Below are 27,855 nucleotides of genomic sequence, written 5' to 3'. Positions count from 1 at the left end.
AGCCCTGCTGTACTTCCCATCTCCTCCGCTCCCTCAGCTCCTCCCTTCCCTGCCTCTTTCTTTAACTGCTTTTAAAATTAGAATCCATGGTGGGGGAGGAATCCTCCAGTACTAACTTGGGCATGTGTTCTGCCAGGCAGCATCGCCCACTGCCCTGGCAAAGTTTGGGCAGCTCTGTATTGACGATAGAAGAAGATCTTGATGTGGACTCTTCCTCCAGTGATGGTTCGGAGAGCCTCAAACGCGAGACCGTTTTGTTCTAAAAGGAGGAGGCTCGCCCCTGGGGACCCAACACTTCTGGCCGGTAGACCCCACATCTGGGGAGCAAGCAAAGAATCTTGGCTGGCAGAATGTGCTGGATCAAATTATGAAACAAATTTCTTTCTCTTTCCTCTTTTTTTCTTTCTTTCTTTATTTTTTTTTTTTTTTTGCTATGTAACTACAGTCGAGAAATGGATCTCTGAGTAGCTTGCCCTGAAAGACAGGATTAAGTTCAGGACTTGGCATTTGCCCGTTTTTGGAGGAGCAAGTGTACGATCATAGCCGGATGAGTCATCCCATTTGCTATCTCATGCAAGGCAGACTCTTGAGCCTGAGGCTGCTATTTGTCAGTGAGTCCCGGGTGTGCGATTCTCCTCACACCACATGGATGCAGATGGCACTACAGAGCAGGCTTGGGCTGGCTTGTTAGGCCAGAGGGGCTGGACTGGGGCAGGGGGCTTCCAAAGGGCACCTGGCATGGGCGAGGGCCTATTGAACAGGTCCTCAAAGCCATGAAAGTCCATTTCATTCATTCATTTGACAAACACTTAGCAAAAGCTTAGCACGTGCTGGGCTCCAGTCCAGGTGATGGGGACACAGCAAGAAGGAAACAGACAAAATGCTGCCTTTGTAGAACTCATATCCTAGTGGTGAGAGACAGAGCTGTAAATCATAACAGTATCGTCTGGGGAGCGATGAGGAGGACTATGAGGAGAGTCAAATTGAAGGGTGTGAGTGGTGGTGGGTTGCCTGTCATTCTGTAGAGAGCATAAGATTGGGGTCTGATGGATTAGCAAAGACCCTCAGAGCCCTGGTCTTCTTAAAGCAACTGAAGGATATGGGACTGAAAGGAGTAAAGAGATTATCCCTGGTGATCTCAGGCAGAAAGTGGAAGTGAGGCTGTGGGCGCTGGTGGGATGGAGGGATGGAGATGGGGGCCTTGCCAGCAGCCTGCAGAATCCTGCGGCTTTTTTTTCACTCTTTGAAGTGGCAATTGAGTCCCCACTCTCCCTGTGTGCTTTTCATAATGGAGGAATGAAGGTCAGGGAGAGAGGTGGCTTTTACCTGGCACAACGGTGATCTCGGTGAAGAAACAGAAACAGAGAGAAGAAGAAGAAGAATTTAAACGGCGAGTAGTGTGGTCATTCTGCCCATGCTCGCCCTCAGTGAACCTGAGGATGGACCTGAATGTAATTCTGGTGTTGAAAGGTACACGTCTTCCGTATGACATGACCCCTAGACTCAAGCCAGTGACTTCAGCTGGTGCTTCACTGAAGAACCAGGGATCACGGGTCATTGTTCACTGTACATGGTTTGCACCTTCTCTGCTCACATTAGGACCTAATTCCTATACAGGATGGCCTCCACCAGAACAGAATCAGGCACGCAGGCATTGCTGAGAAGGTGAAACAGGGGACTGCAAGTTTATTGGAAGAAAATCCAGTCACAGGGGAGGACCCAGGAGAGGAAATGATTAGAGTTCTTGCCAGCAGGGTTGGGATTTGAGGCAGGGTTTCCAGTCGAGCAGGTACCTGGATTGGGATCTGGGAGCCATTGGTCCAGGTCGTAAAATCCAAAAATTAGCATTCTAGGTACTAAGATCATGTCTAAAGGCAAAGCTTTTTATCCTAACTACATACTCTCCCTTTCTTCCTCCATTATTTATATTTTTAGGAGGATGTTTTTCTCTCTTTTAAGCTACTCAGCATCTGAGCCCCTTTCATCTGTGTGTAGGAACAGAGTGCACATCTTCCTAAAAGATTAAACACGCCAGATACATTCACAGCCTCCCCGGAGGAAGAGCAGACGCACAACTCAGGCTCTGATGCTCGTCGCACTCACCGAAGACCTTGAATCAGAAGTTAGTGACCCAGAAAGCAGAGACTGTAGCTTCTAGAGGGGCCCTAGTCATCAGCGATATCTACTTTCCAGAGGCGTGAGGGGACATGGTTCTTAGGAGCAACATCCAGAGCCCTGCATTAGGGTTTCATGTAACAAGGGACAGAGTCTGTGCCCAGTAGTGACGTCCGTGGCATCTTTGCTGGGGCATCTCTGAGTTGCAGTTAGGCATTATTCCTGGCTCTGTAGCCCCCAAATCTGGTTCTCCAGCCTTTTTGGAAATTCCATGAGCTCCCCAATTCCCTTTAATGAATTCCCTTTTCGGTTGGAATAGTCAGAATGGGTTTTTGTTGCTCACAGTCAGGAACTTTGGTTGAGACGGTATTTGCAATTGATAATCAAATGAAAACTGTAAACAAAAATGTACATGACAGAAGATGTATGGTTTATAATTTCATAGAGATTGCCTTCATGGTGGTAAAGTCTTTTTAAATGTGATAAATGCCCTCTCCCTCCTTCATTTAGATCTCTAGTTATTTGGACAGTTCTTAAGTCAAGAAGAGGAGGAACCATGTTAGACTTGCCTTCTCTGAGGACCATGGCTGGAGATGCTGGGTTGGGTGGAGGACAAAAGATCCTTCCCAGCTTAGTGTCTGACTTGTAGTTCGCCATCTCTGGATTGTGTGTTGATTTTGCCCTTGATGGAGCTGTGGACATGAAAACATCTGCCCAGGCCCCCTTTTGAAGCAGAAAAGAGGATTTATTACGTCCAACAAAATAATGGAGTGGACTATGAAAACACTGTTCTGTGACAGTGAATATGATTGGGGCGTCCTCCAGTCCCGTGACCTGGTGGCTCTTAGCACCTGAAGCTCCTTTTCTATAATGGATGAAGATGTCATTACTGCTGTGGTTACCCTGGCTGCCTATTTCAGGACATGTGGTCAGGCTGAGGGGAATGTCATGGGTCTCCATTCATCAAATCACACATAGGTCTGTTATGTTTAGGTGAAGCAAGTTGCTGCAAAGTCCAGTTTTTCTAAGTTCCAAGCTGGCCTTCAGAGACCACTGTGGCTTATAGATAAGCATGGAGGCTGGCTGTGGGTAGCACCACGGACAGCACCAGAGATCCTGCAATGTTGGTAAACAGTAGGATGCTAGCGACCTCAGAGACACAGATAGGAGATGCCAGGATATATTTTCAGGTTGTATTCTTTTAGTTGAAAATGATGACGGCAACTCAGTTCAAACTAATTCACGTTAAAAGAGGCATTTTCTGGCTGGCATAACAGAGAAGTCCAGGAGGCAGGCCTCAGACCTGGATGTATCCAGGGGCTCAAATGATGTTATGAGCATTTACTTTATTATCTCCCCCTCTAGCTTTCTTCTCTCCATCTGCTGACCCCGGCACTTCCAGACTTACTTTCTAACACTTGAGCAGTCCCAATGTAAAAAGAGCTCCTCTCTTTCCTGATGGTACCAATGAAAATGCCAGGTCTGATGCTGATGTTCAGTGGCTTCAATTAGCTCATCTTGGGTCATGTGGCCGTTCCTGAACCAATCACTGACCAGCAGGATGGGATATTTCCACTGGCCAGGACCGGCCCATGTGATCACTCCTGGAACCAGGAGTTCGAATCAGCACCCCCAACCTTATAAGGCTTGAAGATCGGGGAAGGTGGTTTTTCAAAGGAATATTAGGATGCTCTTGATTCTGGAATAGGCAGAAACCACAGACGTCCATCACCCGGTGGAGATGATTTAAGGGGGAGATCTGAATTGAACAGTAGACTCCCTTACCTCTGAGGAAGCTGGACTTCTAATGGGACTGAGGAGGTCTGGCCCATAGATCGTGCCTACTCACTGATGCTGAAACACCAAGTGATAACATTGGAGTCAGTGTTTAGGAAGGAGGCGAGTGTGATGATATTGGAGTCATCCAGTATGCTGGGAATGTGCAGGGGTTCCCCCAAAACATCAAGCTCTCCTCATCAACACAGATGAAGTTAAAGAATGGGAGTGTAGTACGTGTCGTTTAGGACATCACTCCGTGGAGGTGACACCTGCCTGACACTCTTTATAGTAACCTCCCCCAGTGACTGTCTCATCATTCTTTTTATTTTCTTCGTCCCACCCATCAGAAGCTATAATAACATGCTTCTAGATTTGAATCCTTGTTAATTGTCTTTTTCCGTCTACTAGAATTTAATCTGAACGGGAGCCAGATGCTTGTCTATCTTGCTCATAGTATAAACCTCGCTCTAAGCATAGCGCCTGTCCCATAGTAGGCACACAACAAATATTTTTTGATTGAAAGAATCAGGGGAAATTCATGGGTCATGTTGTAGGAACTGACTTAGGAGAGCTTGGAGCACTGGGTGTTGGGTAAGATGCTCTCAATCAGTTTTTTCCTCCGTGTTCTTCAAAATAATAATTTTGTGTAAAAAAAGATCTTCCTGTGAAATGTCAGGGGTCCTGAAGTGCCAAAGTCAACTCTGGAGATCCTCCTGGATACAGGGTGCTCTGCCCTTTATTTAGCTGTCTGTGGGTATCTCTTCTCAGAGCTGCTGTCCCACTGTGTCCTCCTGAGACACTTGGCACAGTTGGCCCTGTAGGAAAAAAAAAAAAAAAGCACAGAAACTTGTGGACCCTTGCATGTCCTGCCAGACTGCAACCTACTGGAAGGCAAGGTCTGGACTGTACTCACTTCTGTGCCCCCAAAACTCCTGGTACAGTGTTTTGCACATAACGAGTGGCTGCCGGTTGACTTGAAATAAATAGCGCTTAATGAAACGCGTAAATCCTTCTGCCGCTGCAGTGACCTGAAACTTGACAACGTGATGCTGGACTCCGAGGGACACATCAAGATCGCTGACTTCGGCATGTGTAAGGAGAACATCTGGGACGGGGTGACGACCAAGACCTTCTGCGGCACTCCAGACTACATCGCCCCCGAGGTGGGCTGCCCCGACCCGAAGGCGTGTCCATGTTGTGTTGATGTCCTGACGTCTCCCCTGGGCCCTCGGTGGCTGTGTCAGAGCCGGGAAAGGTCCAGGGAGGGGTACCTGAGAAGCAAACCTCAGGCTGGTCCTTCTCCTATACTCTAAATCATTCCTCTGAGATCACACATGCAAATTAGCTTAGAACACATCCAGAAGCTCAGGCCCAAAATACATCAAGGTTTGGGAGAAAATTTAAATAAGACTCAAAAGAACCATCCACCACACATCAGTAAATGTGTGGCCATATGATACCTCCTAATTATGACACTGAAATGTTTGTTGAGAGGAGAGAGAGAAAGAGAGAGGTTCCCCAGACCAGCATATGACACAAGATCTGTGTAGGTATGCAATAGTTGTGCTGAATCCTAAAAGACTCAAGAGTTTTTCTTCCGATGATTAAGATATAAAGTGGAAAGATTTATTTTAGTGCCTCCCCCTCCCTTCCCAAAGGAAGCGGTCAGTTGCAGAATGGATTTCCCCAATATGTCATGGTACCAAAATTTGTACCAGATGATAGCCTTCCTTCTGCTATGAATCGGTGCTCAGGAAGGTGGCGTTCTGCAATCTGTTACTGGATTTTTATGGAAAGGAACAGAGAGCTTAGCATAGAGTCTTAGAAATGGACCTTCTAGAAGTCTTCTTTTCTTAACTTGATATGTAACAGTGGTAAAGGGAGGCCCCACGTCACTAACTAATTTGGCGCTACATTTAAAACCCGCAGACTCTGTTACCAAAGCTGTTCTTCTAGGAACCTACTTTGCTACACATACACAAGCAAAGACATATGATCAAAGTCCTTTCTTCATCGCTGCACTTTTTTTAATCATGAAAAATAAAAGACAGCCTCAGTGACTATCAATAAAGGAACGGCTGGCTAAAATACACTACGTTTCATGTTAAGAAATACTATGCAGACCTTGCAAAGATCAGAACACACCTGTATATGCTAACTTGAACAGTGTCTGCCCGTCAAGGGATGGACTGAGTGGACTGAATGATCCATAGTGTGAATGCTGCAAGGCATCATTTCAAAAAGCGAGTTAGATATCTATGCAGATATGGAGAGATCTATGAGACATTGTTGAGAGAAAAAAAGTCAAGGTACAGAATGATAAATACAGTATGATACAGTTTACAAAAAATAAAAACAATATGCAGAACACTGCTATATGTTTCTTATGAGTAGGTAGACATACACGCAAAAGCGTAGAAAATCTGAAGATGACAGACTGCTTTTGCAACACTGGTGACCTCTGAGGATGAGGCCATCGTAAAGGGAAATTTAAGCTCAATCCTATTTACCTTTTTCACAAGGTAAATGTATTTGTGTTTTACTTGAGGAATTGACAAGTAATCCGTTAAACAAGTAATCCTTTATTAGGGCCCAGTGGCGTTTTCCCTACGTGGCCCGCACTGGTTCATTATCATTTTGTTAATTAGCTAGGACCTCAGACACAATTTTTTGATCTGCCCTGAGTTCAGTAATCTCTGGTTCACATCCTTTACAGTCACCTGGGGGGGGGGGGGCTTTTCAAATGGGGGTGCCCAGGCGTCACCCTAGATCAATGGAATCAGAGCCTCTGCAGGGTGGACCCCCACATCTGGGGTTTTCAGAAGTTGTGTAACTGGGGGAGTTGCACCCACAGCCCACAGCCCGCTGATGGGAGGAGTAAACTGCAGGTCAGGTTATCCCCCTGCTTTGCCGTTAACTAATTCTATGTCCCCTGGCAACTCCTTTCACCTCCCAGGCTCTGGTTCCCTTTGTAAAAGGATTAACTTGTTAGGTTGTCATGAGGGTCGAATAAGGCACGAAGTACTTTAAAAGTGTGAAAACACCCTCCATGAGTGTCCTCCCAGAAAGCTTTCCCTCCGTCTCTTGCAGCCAGTTTTCAGAGGGGCTTTTCTGATTTCAGGATGGGAGCCAAGGTGGGAGGTGGGAGACAGGGCTGGATGAACGGAGAGTTACTTCATAGCCAGGCTTGCCCAGACACATTTGCTGAGTGAAGCAAGCCATCACTCAGTTAGAGAACTTCCTGGTAATGGCTGACATTTTTCTGAGGATACGATATGTGAGAGGCATGTATGTGACATGGATACAAGATCCTGTGACATGGTTATTATTATAAACTCCGTTTTGTAGGGTGAGGAAACTGAGACTTAGAGAAGTTAAATGACTTCCCTCAAGGTCACACACTGGGGAGGAGCAGTCAGCATTCCAAGTCTGGACTGTCTGACACCCAGTCCTCAGCACTTAACCTTTGCCTTACCACCTTTTAGTCCCTTTGGTACAGTTAGTTCTCACCCGTCCAACCTGATGGATGGTCATTCAGCTGTCTAGACTCTGCCACGCTCTGGCAATTTGGTAAGAAGTATCAAAACCCTTAAAACTATAATACACTGTTTGATTCACCAATTCTACTTCTCGGAATTTTCCTTAAGGAACAAAAAATCGAACAAACGTCCAGGTATCTAATTACAAGAATAGATATATTGGAGCATCAGAAGAAACCTAATCATGTAAAGCACAGGGACCTATGTTCAATATCTTGTAATAGCCTTTAATGAAAAAGAATATGAAGATGCATATATGTATATATATGCATGACTGGGGCGTTATGCTGTGCACCAGAAGTTGACACATTGTAACTGACTATACTGCAATTAAAAATTTTTTTTAAATAAAAATAAATTAATTAATTAAAAGAAGAAATCTGATCAGTTGGGAACTGATGAGATAGGTTTTGGTATATCCATCCAATGTACAGTTATGCCTTGGAGGTAAAAGCTGATCGTGTTGAGGTACCAGTATCAGCCTGGAAATTTTAAATGAATAAAATACTTTATTAAAGTTCCACATGTTAAAAAAAATTCGATGTATTAAAGTATTTATGTAAAACACATATGTGCACAGTTTCATATATATTAATGGAAAAGAATCTAGAAGGAAATAGACCAAATATCAATCATAATTTTTCTCTTGATAAAGGATTATGGGTGGTTTTAATTGCATTCTCCCAGCTTCTCTATATTTTTTAGTGAATAGTAAAACAGTAAAAAGTGGTATTACCCTTTTTAACTTAAAAATTTTTAATTGTGGCCAAAAAAACCACATTACCATCTTAGCCATTTCTAAGCATACAGTTCAGTTGTGTTAAGTATATTCACATTGTTGTGTAAATGTTGCTACTTTTGTAATGAGAAACAAAGATGGTTTTTCTTCTTTCAAATGCAACACTCACTGTCTTAAAATTAAAAATAACAAACAGTGCTAATTGCTCTGAAAAGGCAATGTGACATCCACAGATGCTTCCCCTCCGCCTGCAGGTATCTCTGCAAAGGATCCATCGTCCTAAAGTAAAGAAACCTGTCTTAGGTGGACACTGGGCTCCCCATTCGCTCTTTTAGACAGCAACCCACATCTGGAACTGTGACAGCCAATTTAATCTTTCACAATAGACAGGCAACAGGCAAAGGAAGAAATCCCCTGCCCCCGACCCCCCGCCGCCCTTCCCCCTGCCCCCAGCGATGCTCTGCTCTTACTGTAAAAGAAGCGTGTTCAGTCTCCAGCCGCTGCAGGAACCTGCAGGTCTCCCTAACGGATGCCTTCTGTTTTCCAGATAATTGCTTATCAGCCCTATGGGAAGTCCGTGGATTGGTGGGCATTTGGAGTCCTGCTGTATGAAATGTTAGCTGGGCAGGTAATTGAATTTTAAGTGATCTGTAAAGGAAAGCCCCCCTCCACCCCATCCTCATGGTTTCTTTAGGAGAAAGCTGATCCGTCTGAACCTCCGTGACTTCCATGACCTAGGGGTTACCCTAGTCTGCTGATCATTTTCCTCATCTTGTCCCTGGAAGCCCTGAGTGTGGCCTCACTGTGGATCCCAGGGAGTGGGGCACATAGCTTCGGGGCATTTGGGGGAGGTTGGGGGCAGGGATCCTTCCTCTCCCACCCTGTCTTCTGTCCCACAGGCACCCTTTGAAGGGGAGGATGAGGATGAACTCTTCCAGTCCATCATGGAACACAATGTGGCTTATCCAAAGTCCATGTCCAAGGAAGCTGTGGCCATCTGCAAAGGGGTGAGTCAGTCCCATAAAGCTTGCAGCCGGTACCACCACATACAGGGGTGCAGGTTGGGCACTGCACAAGGATGCTTCACTCAGGGAGGCTGGGGTGACAGAACCTGAACTCCAACCCTCACCCCACTTGCCAGCCCGCGAGCCTGGTACAGACCTGTTACCTCCCAGAGGAAAGAGAGCTTTTTTTCCAATTTGCACAGAAGCACCGCAGAGGCCTGCCTGCAGCAGCATCTTACTTTGGCTGGGCTCCAGGCTCGAGGCCAGCACAGGGGAATGCTTATGGAATGAATGAGGTAGGCAGCACAGAGACGTTGCCAAAGAGCTGGAACCTGTGGAAAGGAACACTGGAGGTCTGTGGCTCGAATCTGTGAGCCTCACCCTGTGCTGGGACTTGTGTATTTAGTTAATACTAAGAGTGTGTAACTTTTGTTCTAAGAAAATATCAAGCAGCATTGAGTTTAAGGGATTCCCAAACCCCCATCCTCCCTGCAAAATGGCTGAAAAGCTTGCACATTTGTACATTGCAAGACATGCAAATTGCACCTGTGCAGGAAGCAGGACACATGTTTTTGGGTGAGGATCAATTGTTGTGCATCTTATGTTAGGTGAGGATGTGTCACAGTGACCTGGGGAGTCCCTGGAGATCAGTGGTCCTCCTCTTTGGTGCCCTTAGGGCTTTTTCAGAGGGCACACACCTCAGCCTCACCCGAGAGATTAAGTCTGGGTATCTTTGTTGTGAAAAAGTCCCATGTGACTTGAAAACCACTATCTTTAAATATATTATCCAAATGTGGTCACTTGTGAGAGCCATGCTGTGAGACCCCCACCACCAGCGAGCATGGCCCAGGAATGCTCCTTTTATAAAGTTTTCTCTCCCACCAGTCAGTTGTGCAGGTGCATTCTCAAGGTCCGAGCATGTGTGTCTGAATGAACCAAGGCTGCCAGTCCTAGATCCTTGGGGTTTTGGCAGATTTCCCATTGCCCAACCCAGCCCTGCCCTCCCTGACCCATCAGATGCTGTGTGAGCTGGCCTGGGTGAAGGAGAGCTGAAAACTCAGGCGGTTTATAACAGCTGGGCCAACCTCTCAGTCTGGAAGTGCCTTGTCACGCCACCTAAATTCCCACACTCAGTGAATCACCTAAGCTTCGTGTTTTTTAGCTGCATAGGTTAGGATGCAAATATCCCTGGGGAAAACATGGGGAAATTCATCTCAGTTCCTAACATCTTGAGATGTATTGGTTGAAAATATTTTTTGAGGGTAAGGGGCAGAGAGAGGGAAAAAGAAACAGTGTGGAGACCCAGAGGTTCGTTAGGACCTTAAGCAAGGCTCTTGGGGAGAAAAGAGGACATCGAACAAGGCCAGAGAAAACCCCTGTAGACATTACATGGGGGTGGAGGGAGAGAGAGGTCGTACACTGAGCTTTTAGTGTGGGTAAGAATTGCCAACATTTAAGCATCAAGGGATTTCCCATAAACATTCAGCTTTCCAGTTTCTCTTGAAAAATCTGATCTCACCATGCTGGTCTGTCCTTCCTGCAAAGCATCAGTCAGCTAGATTGGAAGCCCGGGTCACCAGTTTGCAAAAATCCCCATCTGTGTTCAAATCTTGGCATTATTAGCCCTCTGGTGACCGGGAAGTTGTTCACCCTCATCTGCAGACTGGGGGTGGGGGGGCACACGTGGAGGACTGCATATAGGGTTCTCTGATGCTTAGATAAGCTAATACAAGGATATCACTTAGAACAGAGCCTGGTGCTCTGCTCCAAAACCCTTGAGTTATTACTACTACTGTTAGTAATGCTGGCACCACTATGTTACAGGCTAGCCTCCTCTTGGTATTTAAGCCTGCATCCCCTGAGATGGGGAATTTTTTAAGTGGGGGATTTTGGAGATCCATATCATTTGCAATTTCAACCTTCTTCTTCTTAGGTGCATGGCCTTGAGCAAGTTACTTGCATCTCCAGGCTTCTTTTTATCTATAAAAATGGAATAATAGTCCTCATTGAACAGAGTTTTGTAGAGCGTTCAATGGGGTAACAGAAGAGAAGGCTCCTTGCGTGGTGTTGGCGCATAGTAGGTGCTCAATACATGCTCAAGACCCTCCCCTTCACAGCTCTGCCTGCCTAGACAGCTGGGGTTCTAAGTGGGTCATGGAGGAGAGGGTTTTCCAGGTCAGCTGCATTCAGCTTCAGCTCCAATTAGCAGTTTCCCTGGTAGAGCAGATTTCTATTAATTTCGGACCCATAACCTTCAGGATTAACGAGGGTGACTTTCTTCGTGTTGGGTTTAGGGACCTTTCTGAATTGAGCCGGCTGGGGCCTGTGTGGTCTTTAGCTTCAAGGTTGATGCTCCAGCGAAGGGGTGATGCTCAAGTGAACAGCCAAATGCTTCCTCCTGAACTGTGGGCCCCAGGGGGGCGCGTGTGGGAGGCACTCAGAGATCGGAACAGTGATTAAATCCAGCTGTCTGCATGGCTTCAGGCACAGGAGCCCAGCGCGCAGGAGCCAGGCAGAGCCTCGCATTAGTGCTGGGGGTTTCTGTGGTGGCTTTTCTTCGGTCAGCATCCTCCTGCTTATGCGGAAAGTGAGCTAGGATTTTTTTTTTTTTAAACAGTCCCATTCCGATCAAAAATGTCCTATATTATCCATTCCATTAAAGATGCTATTTTCCACCATTAAAAAAAAATTAGTGTAACTTAGCGCAAATTGCTACTCCCACTTAGAACAAACTTAAAGCAGACAGACGCCCAAATTGGCCACCCGTTAGGGTGAAAACAAGGAGAAACTGTGTAAGACGGAGCTGTAGGACTCTGGGTCAGGCTGATCCGTTCAAAGCCTGGCTCTGCTACTCAGCTGTGTGATCTTGGGTGGAGGACAACTTCTCTGGACCCAGCTTCTTTATCTGGAAAATGAGGATAAGAGTTTCTGAGGCCTCCGAGTGTTGGCTGTGAAGATGAAAGAGGAATAGGAAATGGCCGGGGAGCCTTTGGCACGGAGTCTGGGCACGTAGGAAGTGCTCAGGACGCAGAAGCCATTGTCAGCGTCATTGCCGGTAACGCTATCCAGGGCCTCATAGCCCTTTGTTCCCTCCCATCCTAACCCCACACAAAGGTCGAGGCTTGGCCCAGTTTCCTGGCCCTCCATCAGCTTTTCCTGACCAAGCCAGTCCCCCAAATATCCCTGGGGACTACATGCAAAGAGCTTTTCTATTTCTCTTAAAAGCCCAAGTTTCGGAGTTCAGCAGAGGGGAGATCTAATCCCAGCTCTGCCACTTAACTACCTCCGTGAGTCCTTGCTGGTTGCTTAACCTTCTGAGTGTCAGTTTCTTTGTCATTCAAATGGGAAAAATAAAACAGGGCAACCCAGGGAGAACTGAGAATCAGAGCAGGCGTATCGGTAAAGAAGGAGCTTAGAACATAAGTGCCTGATTATTTTTCCCCGGGAAGATAAAGTGTGCATGGGAAGTATGTGCTAGGGTGCATGTGTAGGAGGGCAGTTTCTGATGACAGATTATCTGTAGCAGGAATCAGGCTGAGCTGAGTGTCCAACAGAGTAGGTGTGAGTTGCTGGATTCATCTCTTCCCCCCTGTAATCCTCAAGCCCTGGGCAGAAATGTGAGGATTCTGCCGTCGTGGGCTTCTTGGGGTCGAGTTAACTCTGGGATGTTTCTTGGTCTTACATGTTCCCATCCTTTTGTTTCCTCTTTTGGTGGCCTCTTGCTGACCTTTTTTTTAAAATTAATCATCAACTCACCCGTCTTTACTCTCCGTGCATTTGCCGCAGTCTTGAGATCAGAGATATTTTCTTGCTGCTTTGGATTCATTTACAAGAGGAAGCTGGTCTGGCTTCATCTTGGAGCATCTTGTTATTTAGCATTGGCTCAGAGACTCGAAGATGGAGGGTTTTGATAATTAAGTAATTTAAATGGGACACCAAAAAAACCTCAGTGGAGTTTAGTGTAATATGTGGTACAAGAGAAATGAGCTGAGCTAGGTTTTGACTATTTAATGAGCTTTCGGGAAGTAATTACTTGAAACTTGGGTCCATTTGGTTAATATTTTTTCTTCTGTCTTGTCATTTTCACAAGTGCTTTATGGAGAAATGCAAATATTATCCGGATGAATGTGGCCTTTGCCTTGGTCAACCTCCAGTTTCCTCGTGGTGGCAGGAGGGGAATTTGAAGATATTGAAACTGTTCTCGTTAAATGCCCCAGTAATTGCGTAAAACTAATGCTTAAATCAGAATGCATCGTGTGACATTTCTAACTGGAAGCTCAGGGCCACGTTCAGGCTGAGAGTAACCAGAAGGGATCTTGCCGTGGGACGAGGAGCAGCAGATGTTACTGTCGGGTCCTCCTATTATAAAGACCTGGCTAGGGATGAAAAGCGAAAAATAAAATTCAGTTAGGACCCTTCCTTATGCCATCTTCTCTAATTCCTAGGAGCAATCATTTTGGAGAGTCCCATGTTTCCTCTTCCGAAATCCATTTAATTCCACGTCTCTCTTTCTCTTGAAGCTGATGACCAAACACCCAGGCAAACGTCTGGGCTGTGGACCTGAAGGTGAACGCGACGTCAAAGAGCATGCGTTTTTCCGATACATTGACTGGGAGAAACTTGAACGCAAAGAGATCCAGCCCCCGTATAAGCCAAAAGCTGTAAGTAAACTGTTCTCTCTGGCTGTTTGGGTCCACATCATGACACACTCTTTCACCTTTTGATGCGTGTGTCCTTGGCGCCCTCTGAGGGGTGGACACCGATGCATCCACTTGAATATGTTCACGAGTGACACGTAAAGGCACCAGGTACAAAGCTGGAGATTTCCGTGCACTACAGCCTCTATCGATGCGAGAAAAACGATGGACAGTCGCGTTTTTGTTTTAACAATTCAATTATTGTAGCTGTCTGAGCTGGCAACTCTTTGGGGCAGTGGTTCTTTGGGGAGCAGAGTTCAGATCCATTTTTGGACTGTGATAAAGACTCTGATTTTGCCCTCGTTCTTTCCTTGGTTCGACTGTGTCGTTTTCTCCTCCATACTGACATTGAAAAGGTCATGTTGTTTATCTCAACAGTATTTAAATTTCATTCTGAAATACACACTCCATCTGAGTCAGTAAAGAAGACAGCGTCACCAGCCAGCTCCCACCCAAGGCGAACCAGAATGAAGCAGGGGGCTGACATGCGGAGCCCTCCTGGAGGCTCTGGGTGTGGAGATGGCTTTCAGAGAACGTTTGAAATAGAAGAAGGGAAGTCTCACATTTCTCGCAGTCGTGGGCGCGCTTTGGGGCTTCCATCCCAAAGACTCAGCACGGAGTACTTGTCAGCCCCAGGGAGGAGGAGTCTGCGCCTGAGTTAATCAGAACCCTGATTCTAGTGGGAGGAAACATACTTGTTTGATCAAGGACAGCGGTGACTTTATTACAGGTCGCAAAATTGATGACTGAGGTTGAAAAAGTGCACATAAACATTGTCATCGAAATCTGAAGTTGTGAGGGTCTCAGGTGTTAAGATGAAGAAAATGACCATGATAATGGTACTTACTTTGATGTTATTACTAATTTCCTGGCCACTTATGTGGCCATGTTAAGCGCTTCACAGGTAGCCTCTAATTAAATCCTCACAGCAGCCTGTTTATGCAGATGCTATTATTCCACATCTTGGAAGAGGAAGTGGAAGCTCAGAGAGGTTAAGTGCTCCGTCCAGGGTCACACAGCCAGTGTGTGAGGAAGCAAGGATTCAGCGAATGACTGCAGTAGAGACATACCAGCGTGCCTGGGGCAAAGGACATGTAGTTTAAGAAAGCCTCCCAGGTGCTTCTCACATCTCCCCAGTCCTGCACATCTCAAAAAATTAGAATCACAGCCTCCCTGTTTCTCTCTGGGCACTTCCTGGTGTTCAGAAGTGGGGCCCTTTAGAGGCAGCCCGTTCCACACTGTGGTCCTTCTGATTGTTGCAGACTTATTTATTGATATCAAGTCAGCGTCCCCAGAACTGCCGTCACTGGGTCCTGTTCTATCAACCAGGGCCTCTTTCTCAGTAGAGCATCCTTGTGCTCCTGCATCCTGCGATTTCCAGGCTAAACACACCCCCTCCTCCACCTACAATCATGTCCCCTATGGTATCACCTCCGGGTGCCTGTTGTTCTCCAGGTAATCAACTTCCATTTTAAAATCCAGTCACAGGATTGAGCACAATATTCTTAATAGTGTCTGACTCTCAGTGAATACAGGGGGTCCAACAAAACATCTCTTGATTATCCTAGATCTGGAGAACTTGGGTGAGTCAGTTCCCTTCTCTGCTCCTCTGTTTCATCATGTGTAATACAGCAGTGATAGAGGTTCCTTCATCAGAAGATGGTCGTGATGCGTAAAGCACTCAGTACGTGCGCTCTGGGAGAACTGATGATGATTTCTGTTAGTGGCACGCTGCAGACTGACCGATGTCTCAGGTGGCAGGGTCTTTGAAGGGCAGAGCATTATCAAGTCCTGCTTGTGCTAGTCCTTAAGATGTTGTCCATGTGTGCACCTGCAGGTCATAGGCAGTATCACTTTTATTCTGTGGAAAAAGATCAAAAAGCCATTTGAAATAGAAGAGTGGGTTTTTTCCGTTCAGGAAACTGGGAGCTTGGAGGTGGCACACACAACTCATTTGGGTTTTGTGGGGCTATTCCTGAGGTCTCGAAATGTGGACCGATCTCTCTTTACTTGGCCAGAGAGAAGATGCCAATGCCCCTGTCCCCACCAGCCTTGAACCAGTGATTTTTGGGTTTCATTCCTTACCTGTAGAGCAGTGGTTTTGAAAGTGTGGTCCCCAGACCAGCAGTATCACCTGGGAACTTAAGGAATGAAATTCTCAGGGCCCGGCCCAGACCTCCTGAATCAGAAACCCTGAGGCCGGGGCTCTCCAAGTGCTTCTGGTCCGTGCTCCAGACAGAATCGCTGCTGTGGAGTTCATTGTCAAAAGCTTAGCAGAGGTCAAGGGAATGTGGCAAGGTGAGAAATCTCTTTAAGGGGAAGACGCTGGTTCTCACCCAGTCTGAGTGAGGGGTATTGGCTTCCAGAAACAGGTCACAGACTCAGATGGCTGCAGAGGCTGGGCAGGTAGTGTTCATGAGGGAAGTGGGAGTGGTGGGGGGAGGGGCAGACAGGAGAGCTGGGGGCTGTCTCCAAGGCTCCCTGGGCGTTCATCTCCAGCTGACCGGTTGGAGGCTCCTCTAGGTCATTACTAATTGCTGTGCTCTTTTTATGTTATCCATGAGAATAACAGCTATGTTTTCCTGAGGACGTCCTAAGAGCCAGGCTCTGGGCTAGTCAGCTTTGTGTTGTAAGGATGCAGGCTCTGTCTGCACTATTCCATCCTCATCAGTATTTCCATATGAAATCCCACTTTAAAAAAATATATAATATATATATATATATATATATATATATATATATATATATATCAGCCACAAAGTTTCAAAACTTAAACACAATGCAGGTCAAATAAAAAACATCCAGGGGCAGTTATACCTCAAGTGGTAGAGCGCATGCTTAGCATGCACAAGGTCCTGGGTTCAATCCCCAGCACCTCCTCCAAAAATAAATAAATAAATAAATCTAATTACCACCCCCACCAAAAAAAGTAAAAAAAAAAAATCCATGAGCCATATGTGGCCCGTGGGTTGTTGGTTTGTAACCCCGAGGATAGCAATCACTCAAAGTCAGGTTTATGTTTAGCCTGTTAGAACTGGTTCCTTAAAACCAGAGTGCATTCTGACTGGTTTTGAATATTTAACCTAGTTCATAGAAGGTGCTCAGGAAAAATTAGCAGTTATCATTGATCATATAAGAAGATGACAATAGTTAGTGACAATCAGCAGGGCCCTTCAGCTGTTCTGTACTTGACGTGGGTTCCAACTGGCCAATATCTTGAATTGCCTGGTGTGGGTTTTACAGTGACTTTCAAAGTACAGTGTTTGGACTGGGCTGTATACTTCAGGAAGTTTGGGGCGATGGGGAGGGGATAGCTCAGTGGTAGAGTGCATGCTTAGCATGCATGAGGTCCTGGGTTCAATCCCCAGTACCACCATTACAAGAAATAAGTAAGAAATTAATAAGAAATAAATAAACCTAATTACCACCCCCCCACCCCAAAAAAAGATGTTCTGCCTCCAGCTCTAAGGGGAAGAGGCATTGCCCCTGATCTTTTTAGAGTGAATTGGAAATAAATACAATGATGGATACACCACCCACTCACTGGATGTGACCTGGGTGTGTGCCTTTCACGGAGCAGATGTCAGCCTTACAGCCCCCACCTCTCCCAAGGATTGCACATTTCCCCTTCCCCACACTTTGCAGAAAGCGCCGTGGTGAGTGTACAGAGTTCCGTGTGCCTTGCGGCGTGTTAACAAGAATGCGTGTGTCTGTCAGCGTCCCTGATTCATGCATGCTATTAAACAGAGTGCAGCAAGAGAAAGAAAAAAACACGGGGCAGTAACCGAGGGTGATATTCAAACATCAGTGAAGGGTGCTATTATTGGAGGTTCATTAAAATAATTTGAAATGGATTTTTAAAGTTGTTCTCAGTGCCATCTTTTATGGTGGCAGGAGCTGTTCGCAGAGAAACCGCTGAAATACACTAGCATCGTGTATTGCTTCGGGATACAAGAGTAATTTTTCCTTAATGTGCATCTGATTGTGTCGCTCTCTTGCTTAAAGCCCCCCTGATGGCTCTCCGCTGCCTCCAGAATAATGTCTATTGTTCCTTAGTCTTTACAGCTTTCAGGGTCTTACACGGCCCAGCCCCTGCCACCTCCCCAGGCTCCTGACTTCAAGAACCAGAATTTCTGAATGTCTTTCAGTTCCTCAGACGCGCAGTGCCTTCTCTTCCCTTCTTGGCTTTGCCCATGCAGAGCATCCACCTGGGAGCCCCAGAGCCTCCCTGCGTCCCCTCTGTCCCCGACCCTTCTGGTACCTGGCTCCTTCCCCCTCATCAAATCAGTAGACCGTCACCCACTCAGGGAGGCTCTTGTTGATTCCTGAGTAGGGATCATCTGCTCATGTCTTATCAACAAACTCGTCACACTTTGTCGTAATGACTTGTTCGGTGCAAGGTCTGTCTTTTTGGCTAGACTCAAAGATTGCGACTGTCTTTTTCAGTGTTGGATCCCAGTACTTAGCATAAGGTTGAGCCCATAAGTGTGCTTAATAATGTTTACTGAATAAATGATTGAATAAATAAATGGCTGTAAAACAGGATGCCGCAAGGCACCGTGTTAGGGAACGTGCGGGATTATTTAGGGATATGTATTAGAGCATAGGGTGTCTTTCTCATGTACAGCAGGGTGTCTCAAATAAATTGGTCGTTGGGTAAATCCCTACCCTGTTTATAAAGGGCTATGATTAGGTGCTGGTTGTATCTGTCATGACATCATGTGGTTGTGTGGTAAAAGATCTGGTGGTGCGGTGCATGAATTGCTGGACTTTGGATGGAGAGGGCTGTGAATCCCATGGTCTGTCCTTGCCCAGTCCAGTGCTCTGGTGCCATGACGTAGCCCAGCAGAACTTCTTAAACTTCAGTGTGTGCACACGAGGCACTAGGGATACCTGATTAAAATGTGGATTCTAATTTAGCGGGTCTGGAGTAGGGCCTGAGATGTTGGATTTCTAACATACTCTCAGGGGATAGGAAGCTGCTGGACCACGGTGCAGCAGGGGCTGGAACATGGTTCTGTGGGGGTGCTGCCAGCCAGCGATTTGAATGGCAGATCCTGTGTAGATCAACGTGCCGTGTCGCATGGTGAGGGTTGTAAGAAGGGGTGTATAAGCTTTAGCACAGAATGTGCTTGGAATGTGGTTTGGGGCCCATGGCAGGGTGTTGTGGGTCCACATGTGGGTGGCAGGTGCTAGTTTGTGTGAAGGATGGAGTATGTGGCTGGGTGTGTGGGGAGACAGTGAGCTGAGAAGCAGTGTGTTCTGGTTCTGTCCTCTAGTGGGGACGTTACGGGTCATTGAGGTTAGGTGCTGTTCTTGGTGCTGGAGAGACAGCAATAAAAATAATAAAAATCTCTGCCCTCATGGAACTTATATTCCAGAGGGAGCAGGCAAAGAAGAAACAGATCAGTGAATATGTTAGAAGTTGAGAAGCATTAGGAAGGGATGGAGATTGGGAGGGCTGGGTCAAGGAGAGGTCAGTTTTAAATAGGGTTATTGGAAACGCTTGCTGAGAAAGTGATATTTCAGCAGAGATGGGAGGAAGGCGAGGGTGTGAGTGAGCCATGTGTATATCTGGGGGAGAGAGCAGCTTGGGTGGTGGTAACAGGTGCAAAGGCCCTGGGGCAGGATCTTGCCTGGCAAACTCAAGGAAGAGCAGAGTCCAGGTGCTGAGCTGAGCTGAACAGGCAAAGGAGAGAGTAAAAGAAGATGAGATCAGTGAGGCCACAGGAGGGGCAGATGGTAGAGGCCACTGTAGGATCTTTGGCTTTTACTCCAGCTAAGCTAAGCAGAGAAATAACATGATCTGACTGTTCAAGGGGCAGGGGTGAAATCAGGAGACCAACTATGAGGCTCTTGCACTAAGCCAGGCGGGAGGTGAGGGGCACCTGGACAGGACTGAGCTGCTTGCGAGCCTCCAGGCTGAGTTCATCTTAGCATCCCTGGTCCCGCCCCGGTTCCCAGCACCTTGCAGGCGCTCAGTAGTTACCCGAGGGGGCATGAAGGAATGGACTAAGACGACCCCCTGCATAATTGCCCTTGCGTGTAACAGGTGACGGCCAAGTGCCGGTCCTGGTGAAAGGTAGGGAACTAATGAAATGAGTTGTCATGAAAGCTTCTGGAGTTCAGGGTGCTGGCTTGTAGGGCCTAGAGCAGGGCGTGGTCATCCAGTGGGTTACGCCTCCTCCCATCGGCGTAAATGACATGGCGGTATGGGAGGGTCCATGTGTGAGGGCTGTGACCCGAGGCTCCCTCTGTCTGGGTGATCAGCGCGGGATTCGGCTGTGCCATAGCGGAGGGTGCGGTGCTTTGAGGCCACACCGTGGGGAGCATGTCTTATCGGAGAATTTGTAGTGTGCGGTGCTGTAATATCGCAGTGTCACAGGCTCGCATAGGATGTGTCAATCGGAGTGCCCGATTGAGATCTTGATGGCAGTTCGTATATTATCGTGACTCGCCTCTCTGAGGTCCAGTGGTGTCCATAACACCTAATGCCGGGCTCGCCGTGAAAACGAGGGAGAGACACAGACCTTGGGCTCAAGGCTCCAGCTGCCCCAAGGAGACAGCCCTTGGGATCAACGTACCCATCTGGCAGCAAAGATGAACCAAACTGAAGCGTGAGAGAAAAGTAACAAGGCGACAAGGACACCTTGTTTCATGACAGTCCGTGGAGTCTTCAACCAACGCTAGGGTGTGTGTACAGCAACCTGTCTGCTAGTAAACATGGCTCTACTCTTGCTCTAAAACGTGATCAATCTGATCATCAGTTCTCCGTGGGCAGGGGTTGGGTCCAGCTGGATGGGCCACTGACATTAAGAAGTGCCGGGTTTCCTACATCCTTTCATCCTGGGTGGCCATCTGGCGCTATCTGGACGTGATCAGCACGCTCACCCCCTCCTTCCTTTTATTCCAGCCTCGGTGTCAGGCTCACAGACTCCAGCCCTGCCTGTCCGCTAGACTGATGCCAATCACGTCTGCTCCTGTTCTCCTGTTCTTATCACTGTGCATTTTGCCCTGTAGAATTTTAAGGCATCTGCACATCTTCAAAGTCTGGGAATCTTGCAAACTGAAAAACAAAAACAAAAACAAGAAAGAAACAAAGCCCCTTGTCCCCATTGTCCTTTACTCAGCCTTCCATTTAATAATCGTTTCCAAATTGCTATGTAGGTTACTGGATCACATACTGTTAACTCATATCCTCTGGGTGTCTAAATGCCGAACTGCTGCAGAAGCCAGATCGCGCTCACAGGGCTTGGTTTCTCGGTAATTCTGTCATCTGAAAACATTGTTTATGTAGCTGAGGTCAAAAGCTTCAAGCACGGCTCTAATGAGCTGCAGTTCTATTCATGTGACATTCTCCTCCAAACCCAATTGCCTTTTACACTGTATAAGTAAGTGTGTGTGTGTGTGTGTGTGTGTGTGAGTGTGTGTTTGATGTGCTGACATTTCTCATGGAAGCCTCAAAGCATGACCTTTGTATGTTTGCTATTAAAACTCCAAATTCAAGGCTTAAGTAAGGGATCTCACTTTTACTTAACATGATTTATTAAAGAGTAGAACCCAGCTCCCCCGAAGTACCAAATGCTCAAGAGAGCAATCCCTTTTTGAAAATTGGGATTAAAAATAATTCTCGTAAGACCTGTACTGTTCAGATGCATTGGGAAAAAAAATACTGAACTCTGGTCTGTGCCCGGCACTGTTTTAAGTGCCTTCTGGGCATTACCTTATTTAATTCTCACAACCCTATGAGGTAGGTGTCATTGTCGCCGTATTGCAGATGAGGGCACGAAACTTGGAAACGTTAGGACATCTGCTCAAAGTCCCGCAGCTAGCAGGTGGCCGAGCCAGGACTTGAACCATGGCATCTACCTGCCCAGTGTCCTGGAAAGATGGTTAGAAGCACCTGGAGCCCCTTCTAAGGTCTGTGGTGGCACTGACGGGAGAGCGCCTTGAGAATACTGTCTGGTGGTGTCTGTTATGTAATAGAAAAGCACTGCAGTATTCTTACAGTTCAAATGAATTACAATTTATTTTAAAATATTGCAACAAACAAGTAGCATATCCACACCTTTCACAATTCACTGGCAGGATTTTTAAAAGATGCAGTGCTCTTTCCTTGTTGCTTAAGGCTTTGATTTCGAGGCTGACAGAGACAGCAGACGTTGAATAACCCCTGGAAGGGCGAACATGGCAGCATCTGAAATGAGGCCTCGGACGAGCTCATTAAGGAGTAGACGTTCCCCCTACCCGGTTCTGTTTGTTCTTTCGGTTCTCCGGCACGTGGAGTTTGCAGAGATCTTAATCAAAATATTAGGCTACATCCATACACTTACTAACAAACAGCCAGCAGTTGCTGGGGACATGTAGCCTGGAGTCAGTGTATCTGTTCACCTCCCGTTCCATCCATCCACCTACCCACGGAAAATCTCCTTAAACTGCAGACTCAACCAGGCTCCCTTTGAAAGATGATTCAAATCGGCAGGTTGTTCCTGGGCCAAGGGAAGTTCCTAAATCATTTGCTGGGTGCCTGACTTTGAGCTGTCCCCTGGCAGAGGAGCCAGTCGTTTGAAATGGTAGGCGGGAAGGTCACATGCTGGACCTTCAGAGCATGAAACTGTTAGGCTGTGTCTGGCAGTAGCCACTGAAAAATAACAAGTCAAGAACTGAAGGATGCCTTAGAAGTGGACTTCAACCCTTCCATTCTACAGATGAGCAAGCAGAGGCCCAGAGATTTGCCCAAGTGACTCACACAGGGAATATGATAGAACCGAGACAAGACAACTAGCCCCCCATTTAATGCATGCAAAGCTTTATTAATAACACTGTTTACAACAGTAACAATCAAAAGGGTCAGGCATGTTCTGTGAAGTTACTCAATTTCACTAGATAGCAGAGCACTTGATCTAATTTATTGATCTCATTTCACCTTCACAACGGCCCCACGAAATAGATGCTATTATTACAGGCTCAGAGAAGTTAAGCAACTTGCCCGTGGTCACACAGCCAATTTAATTTGAAGTCTTATTTCTTTACCTTCAAAGCCCACATCCTCTGGGCTTCTATGATCTTTCTTCTCTCATCTCCCAAACTCAGCTGCACAGATGTGGGATTCAAACCACTCTTGGACCAGTCCCAATTTAAATACTTTCCTGTGGGACGGACTCTGTTGGGTGAATGTCTATGGAGTCTGGTTTCTGGCTTCTGCTGTCAGCTTTGCCCCGGTTGTAATTCTTACCGCAATGCCCCAGAAAGCGATTAGGAGAACGTGAGAAAATGAGCAGGTAGATCCAGGGAGACTGGGTCAAGAGAAAGGAACATGGGCGGAGAGTCAAACGGAGCCAGGATTCAAACACCAGCCTTGCTATCCAGCCTCTGAGTAAAGATGGGCAAGTAACTCAACCTCTCTGAGCCTCCACAGACACAGACTCTCCAATCTCAGACAGCCTCTTAAGTCTTCTCTGAGCCCCCTGGGCAAATCCCCAAAACTTCTCTTTTCTGAAGGTCCCCCTCCTAAAGTTCCAGGCTCCTTGGTCTCAGCCCATGGCTCCATCTCCTAAGTCACAGGGGAGTCGAGGCCCATAGATGCCCATGGGTGGCTGGGTGGCCTCAACTTCCCGGGCCCTCCCTGCACCTGCATGGTCATCTTGACCTCTTTGATCTCCTTCCCTCTGTGTGTCAGCAAACAGGTGCCCCCCTATGAAGACTTTCCCTTTCTGCTCTGAACCCCTGTTCTCCAGTCTCCTTTGCACATCTGCTCTGGCCAGACTGCCTACACCTTCTCGATAAATCAGAGCCCCTGTGGTTGCAAATAGGAACCTGAGTCAAACTGACTTAAACAACAACAAAATTTTTTTTCAAGTATTTAGTTGTGGCTGGATCCAGGGTCTGAACAATGTCAAAAGGAACCCACTTCTCAGTACCCCTTGGAATTGTTTTCCTCTTTGTTGACTTTATTCTTCATTCTCCAAAGGCTTTCTTGGGTGCATGGCTACTCCAGACTTATGTCCCATTATTTTAGTCATTTCTGCTGAAAAAGAGCTTCCTTTTCCTAAAATTCCCAGCATCCTGGAACTCAATCTTATTGGAAGATACTGGGACATATGCTCATCTCTAAAGCAATCACTGCGCCCGGGTGATGGAGTGTTCTGATTGGCCAGGCGCAGGTCACCTGCCAAGGGGCTGGGTCCACCCTATCTAAAGACATCTTGGAGAGAGGAAGGAGTGGATCCTCCAAGAAAAACAAAGCCATGTCCCTGCTGAGTAGGCAGACCTGCAGACGTCCTTCCTAACTCTCTTCTGGTTCATTCTCGACACAGAAACATGCTAAGTCTTTCTCGTCTTTAAAATCCCTTCCCTCAGACCTGGGATCCCTCCGCCCTATCACGGGGGCTCCTGCCCTATCTTCTCATACGAACAAATTCTGGAAAGAGTTCTTGCTCTCTCCCCTTCATCACCATCCATTCTTTCCGCAGTTCGGTGCAATCTGGCTTCTGCCCCCACCATTCTATTGAAATTTCTTGCACTGAGTCAGCAGTGACCTCCAAATTGCCTCCTCTTGGCGACTTGTCTTATCGTTCTTGACCTCATCAAATTGGGTACTTTGATCTTCCTTCCTGTAGGAAAAAAAAAAAAATTCTGAAAAATAAAAAATTCCAACAGCATCAAAAGCGATGCAGTGAAATTAAGTACCTCCCCATAGACGCCTAACCAGGCTCCTTGGTTTTCCTTCCCAGAGCCGCCCACCGCGATCGGCTTCCTGGGCGACCTCCTGGAGAGGCTGTGTTCAGGCATGGAGGTCGTCCAGGTCACACACGAGGATGTGAGTGCTCGTGCTCAATTCCCAGGCCTCCCTTTACTCCCTTCCATCTTGGAGGGTTTTTTTTGTTTTGTTTTGTTTTGTTTTTTTATCAGCACATCTCAATCTACTTCCTTCTTTCAGTAGCTTCCTTGTTTCCTACATGTAAGTCTATTTGTAGGATCAACTCAGAATCTCTCCCTCCTTTTCAAGTCCCTCTTCTCCCTCGTTTTTATGGCACTGAGCTGACTGATTTTTCCCAGTAGAACCGCTGACTCCATGAAGACTTCTAATGACAGTAAAATTGGAGGATTAAGACAGGCCCATGACCCAGGGAGGGAAAGGGGGAAAAGAAAGTGTTTTTCTTGTTTATTTACAAAGTGCAGTTTCTTCAAAATAATCACAAAATGCCCTCCGATTAGGGTATGAAAAGCCACAACTCAGATGTGGTGTGTGAATCTGCTGGAAATGTCCTTCCAAGGGAGCGAGGCTTGGGAGAGGGAGAGGGCATGAGACCCTTTGGTGCCTGGGTCCACATCTTTCCCTCACCTTCCCTAACTGGGAGCCCCAGGGCCTGGCTTCACCTGCTGGCTTCCCCACATACCCCGCCAGCCTTGGTGGGAAGGATTTTGAGACTCTGTGTTTTAAGTGCCTGTCTGTACCTGTTCACGGTAAAGTCCTTGGTGTCCTAGGATAGACTGGGGTGTGTGGCAGGGTCTGTAGGCCCCCTCTGTTGCCAGAGCATATCCGCAGCCATCAGACTAGCTCACTGGACAGGACTGGGTGAGCCAGCACTCAGCAAACCGCAGCTCCCAGCTCCCATGTCAGGGATTTTACGTGTGTTTTGTCAAGTCATCCTCACCACACACGGCAAGATGGGTCCACGTGACAAAACAGAAAACCTGGCTTAGGGGATTTAGCTAACTTCTTACAGATTGTGTATCTGGGACTTGATGGTGCCAGGATTGGTACCCAGGTCAGCTTAACTTTTAAGTCCATGCCACAAGATTGGATACAATTTACAAGGCAGTGAGATGTCTCAGACAGCCTGTGGTCTTTGGAATCAAGCAAACCACTCTGAATCTCAGTTCCCCTCCTTACCCTGTCTGACCCTGACCAGATTGTTAACTTTTCCGATTATCTGTTAGGTGGAGATAATCCTTTGCCTGCCAGTTTTAGAGACTTCTGAGAAAGCTATAAAAAACATAGGCAAATAAAAGGGAAAATGGCTATCTGAGGGCTAGTTGACTTGAAGCCAGCAACATAGGTTTAGGATGAATGGTGAAGAACAGATAAGAACAATATGATACTTTGTTGACATGGGAAAATGGTTAGAGTGTATTTCATCTCATTTTTTAAAAGCAGGCTAAAGAATAGATCAACAGTTGTACAGTTTTTAAAGCATTAAAAAAAAAATCCATCCATTGATTCATCCAGCCATCCAGGACACAGACCAAGCTGTTAACCTGGTAAAGATATTGGGGTGGTGGGATCTCAGAGGATTTTGCTGTTTATTTTTCTTGGTGCTTTTGAGCAAGTTGTTTCTGCAGTAAATGGATCAGTTGTCAAATCTGGGATGAAATCATAGTCAGTTACTTAAGTGCTAAGTCCTGTTGCTCGTTGTGTAGCAGACTCCACAGACCTGTTGGATGAAATGAGATCAGGCTTGTAAAGTGCTCACTCAGTCTGCCTGATAATAAGCACCTCGTACACACTGCTAGTCACCCATCTGACAACATCGAGTGCCTGCTGTGTGCCGGACCCTGTACTGGGACCTGGAAGTTCAGTGATGGGAGATCAGATGTGGCTTCAGCTCTCACAGACCTTACAGTCTAGATGGGGATGTAGACAATAACAGATAAGCAGAGAAATTAGCATGTAATTATAGACTGGGATGTTCACATATTTTATTTCCCATGGAAGAAATGAACAGATTGCTCTGACAGAGGACAAGAGAGGAGAATGAGGGGATCTCCCTTACTTGCAGGTGATCCAGAACAACTTCTCTGAGGAGGTAGCATGTAAACTGGGATCTGGAGGAAAACAAAACATTGCATGTTATTTTTATTTTCTTTAATTGAAGTTTAGTTGATTTATAATGTTGTGTTAGTTTCTGGTATACAGCAAAGTGATTCAGTTCTATATATATATATATATATATATATATATATATATATATATTCTTTTTCATAATGATTTAATACAGGGTATTGAATATGGTTCCCTGTGCTATCCAGTAGGACCTTGTTGTTTATCTATTTTATCTATAGTAGTTTGTATTTGCCAATCCCAAACTCCTAATTTACCCCTTCTCCCCTCCCCTTTCCCCTTTGATAACCATAAGTTTCTTTTCTATGTCTGTGAGTCTGTTTTGGTTTTGTAAATAAGTTCATTTGTCTCATTTTTTTTAAGATTCCACGTATGAGTGATGTGTGGTATTTGTCTTTCTCTGTCTGATTTACTTCACTCAATATGATAAGCTGTACGTCCATCCATGTTGCTGCAAATGGCATTATTTTATTTTTTTATGGCTGAGTATTATTCCAGTGTGTGTGTGTGTGTGTGTGTGTGTGTGTGTGTGTGTGTGTGTGTGTGTATACGTCTTCTTTATCCAGTCATCTGTCGATGGACATTTAGGTTGTTTCCGTGTCTTGGCGATTGTCAGTCCTGCTGCTGTGAACACTGGGGTGCATGTATCTTTTTGACTTAGAGTTCCCTCCACATATATGCCCAGGAGTGAGATTACTGGATCATATGGCAACTCTATTTCTAGTTTTTTAAGGAACCTCCGTACTATTTTTCATAATGGCTGCACCAGTTACAGTCCCACCAACAGGCATGTTATTTTCAAATAAATTTTTTTTTAAATGAAACTTGCTATCAAGCACAGAAGACCCCCTCCCTTGCTGACTTCCTCCTAGATAGACACAGAGATCAAATATCCCCGATTGTTAAGGGACCTTCGTGATTAGGAAAGGAGACTTTCATCTTTCCTTCTTTGCCAAAGGCCAGACCGTGCAGAAGATTGTCTGACACTGCTTGGGAGAAACACTTGGTCCACAAACGACTTTTTTAGATGACCAAATGTGTGTGCAGCTCTGTGCTTGGCCAGCTGCTTCTCGCTGGCTGGGTCCCTCCTGCGTCCTCCTGCTGCGGAGAACCACAAGGCGTAAGAAGGATCCTGAGT

General features: G+C 46.4%; 1 protein-coding gene across 2 annotated transcripts in view; it reads left to right on the top strand.

The window, feature by feature from the left end:
* The window catches only part of PRKCB (protein kinase C beta), a 297,800-nt gene that overhangs the window by 258,603 nt on the left and 11,342 nt on the right, over nt 1-27,855 (top strand). For both annotated transcript variants that reach the window (XM_032460851.1, XM_032460850.1), the window contains exons 13-16: nt 4,919-5,057; nt 8,720-8,800; nt 9,072-9,179; nt 13,697-13,837. In XM_032460851.1, coding sequence (XP_032316742.1) covers nt 4,919-5,057; nt 8,720-8,800; nt 9,072-9,179; nt 13,697-13,837 — 469 coding nt within the window. The remainder of the gene's footprint in view (nt 1-4,918; nt 5,058-8,719; nt 8,801-9,071; nt 9,180-13,696; nt 13,838-27,855) is intronic.

Source organism: Camelus ferus, chromosome 18 (genome assembly GCF_009834535.1).
Source record: "Camelus ferus isolate YT-003-E chromosome 18, BCGSAC_Cfer_1.0, whole genome shotgun sequence".
Taxonomy (NCBI): domain Eukaryota; kingdom Metazoa; phylum Chordata; class Mammalia; order Artiodactyla; family Camelidae; genus Camelus; species Camelus ferus.
This window is presented reverse-complemented; position numbering and strand designations above follow the sequence as displayed.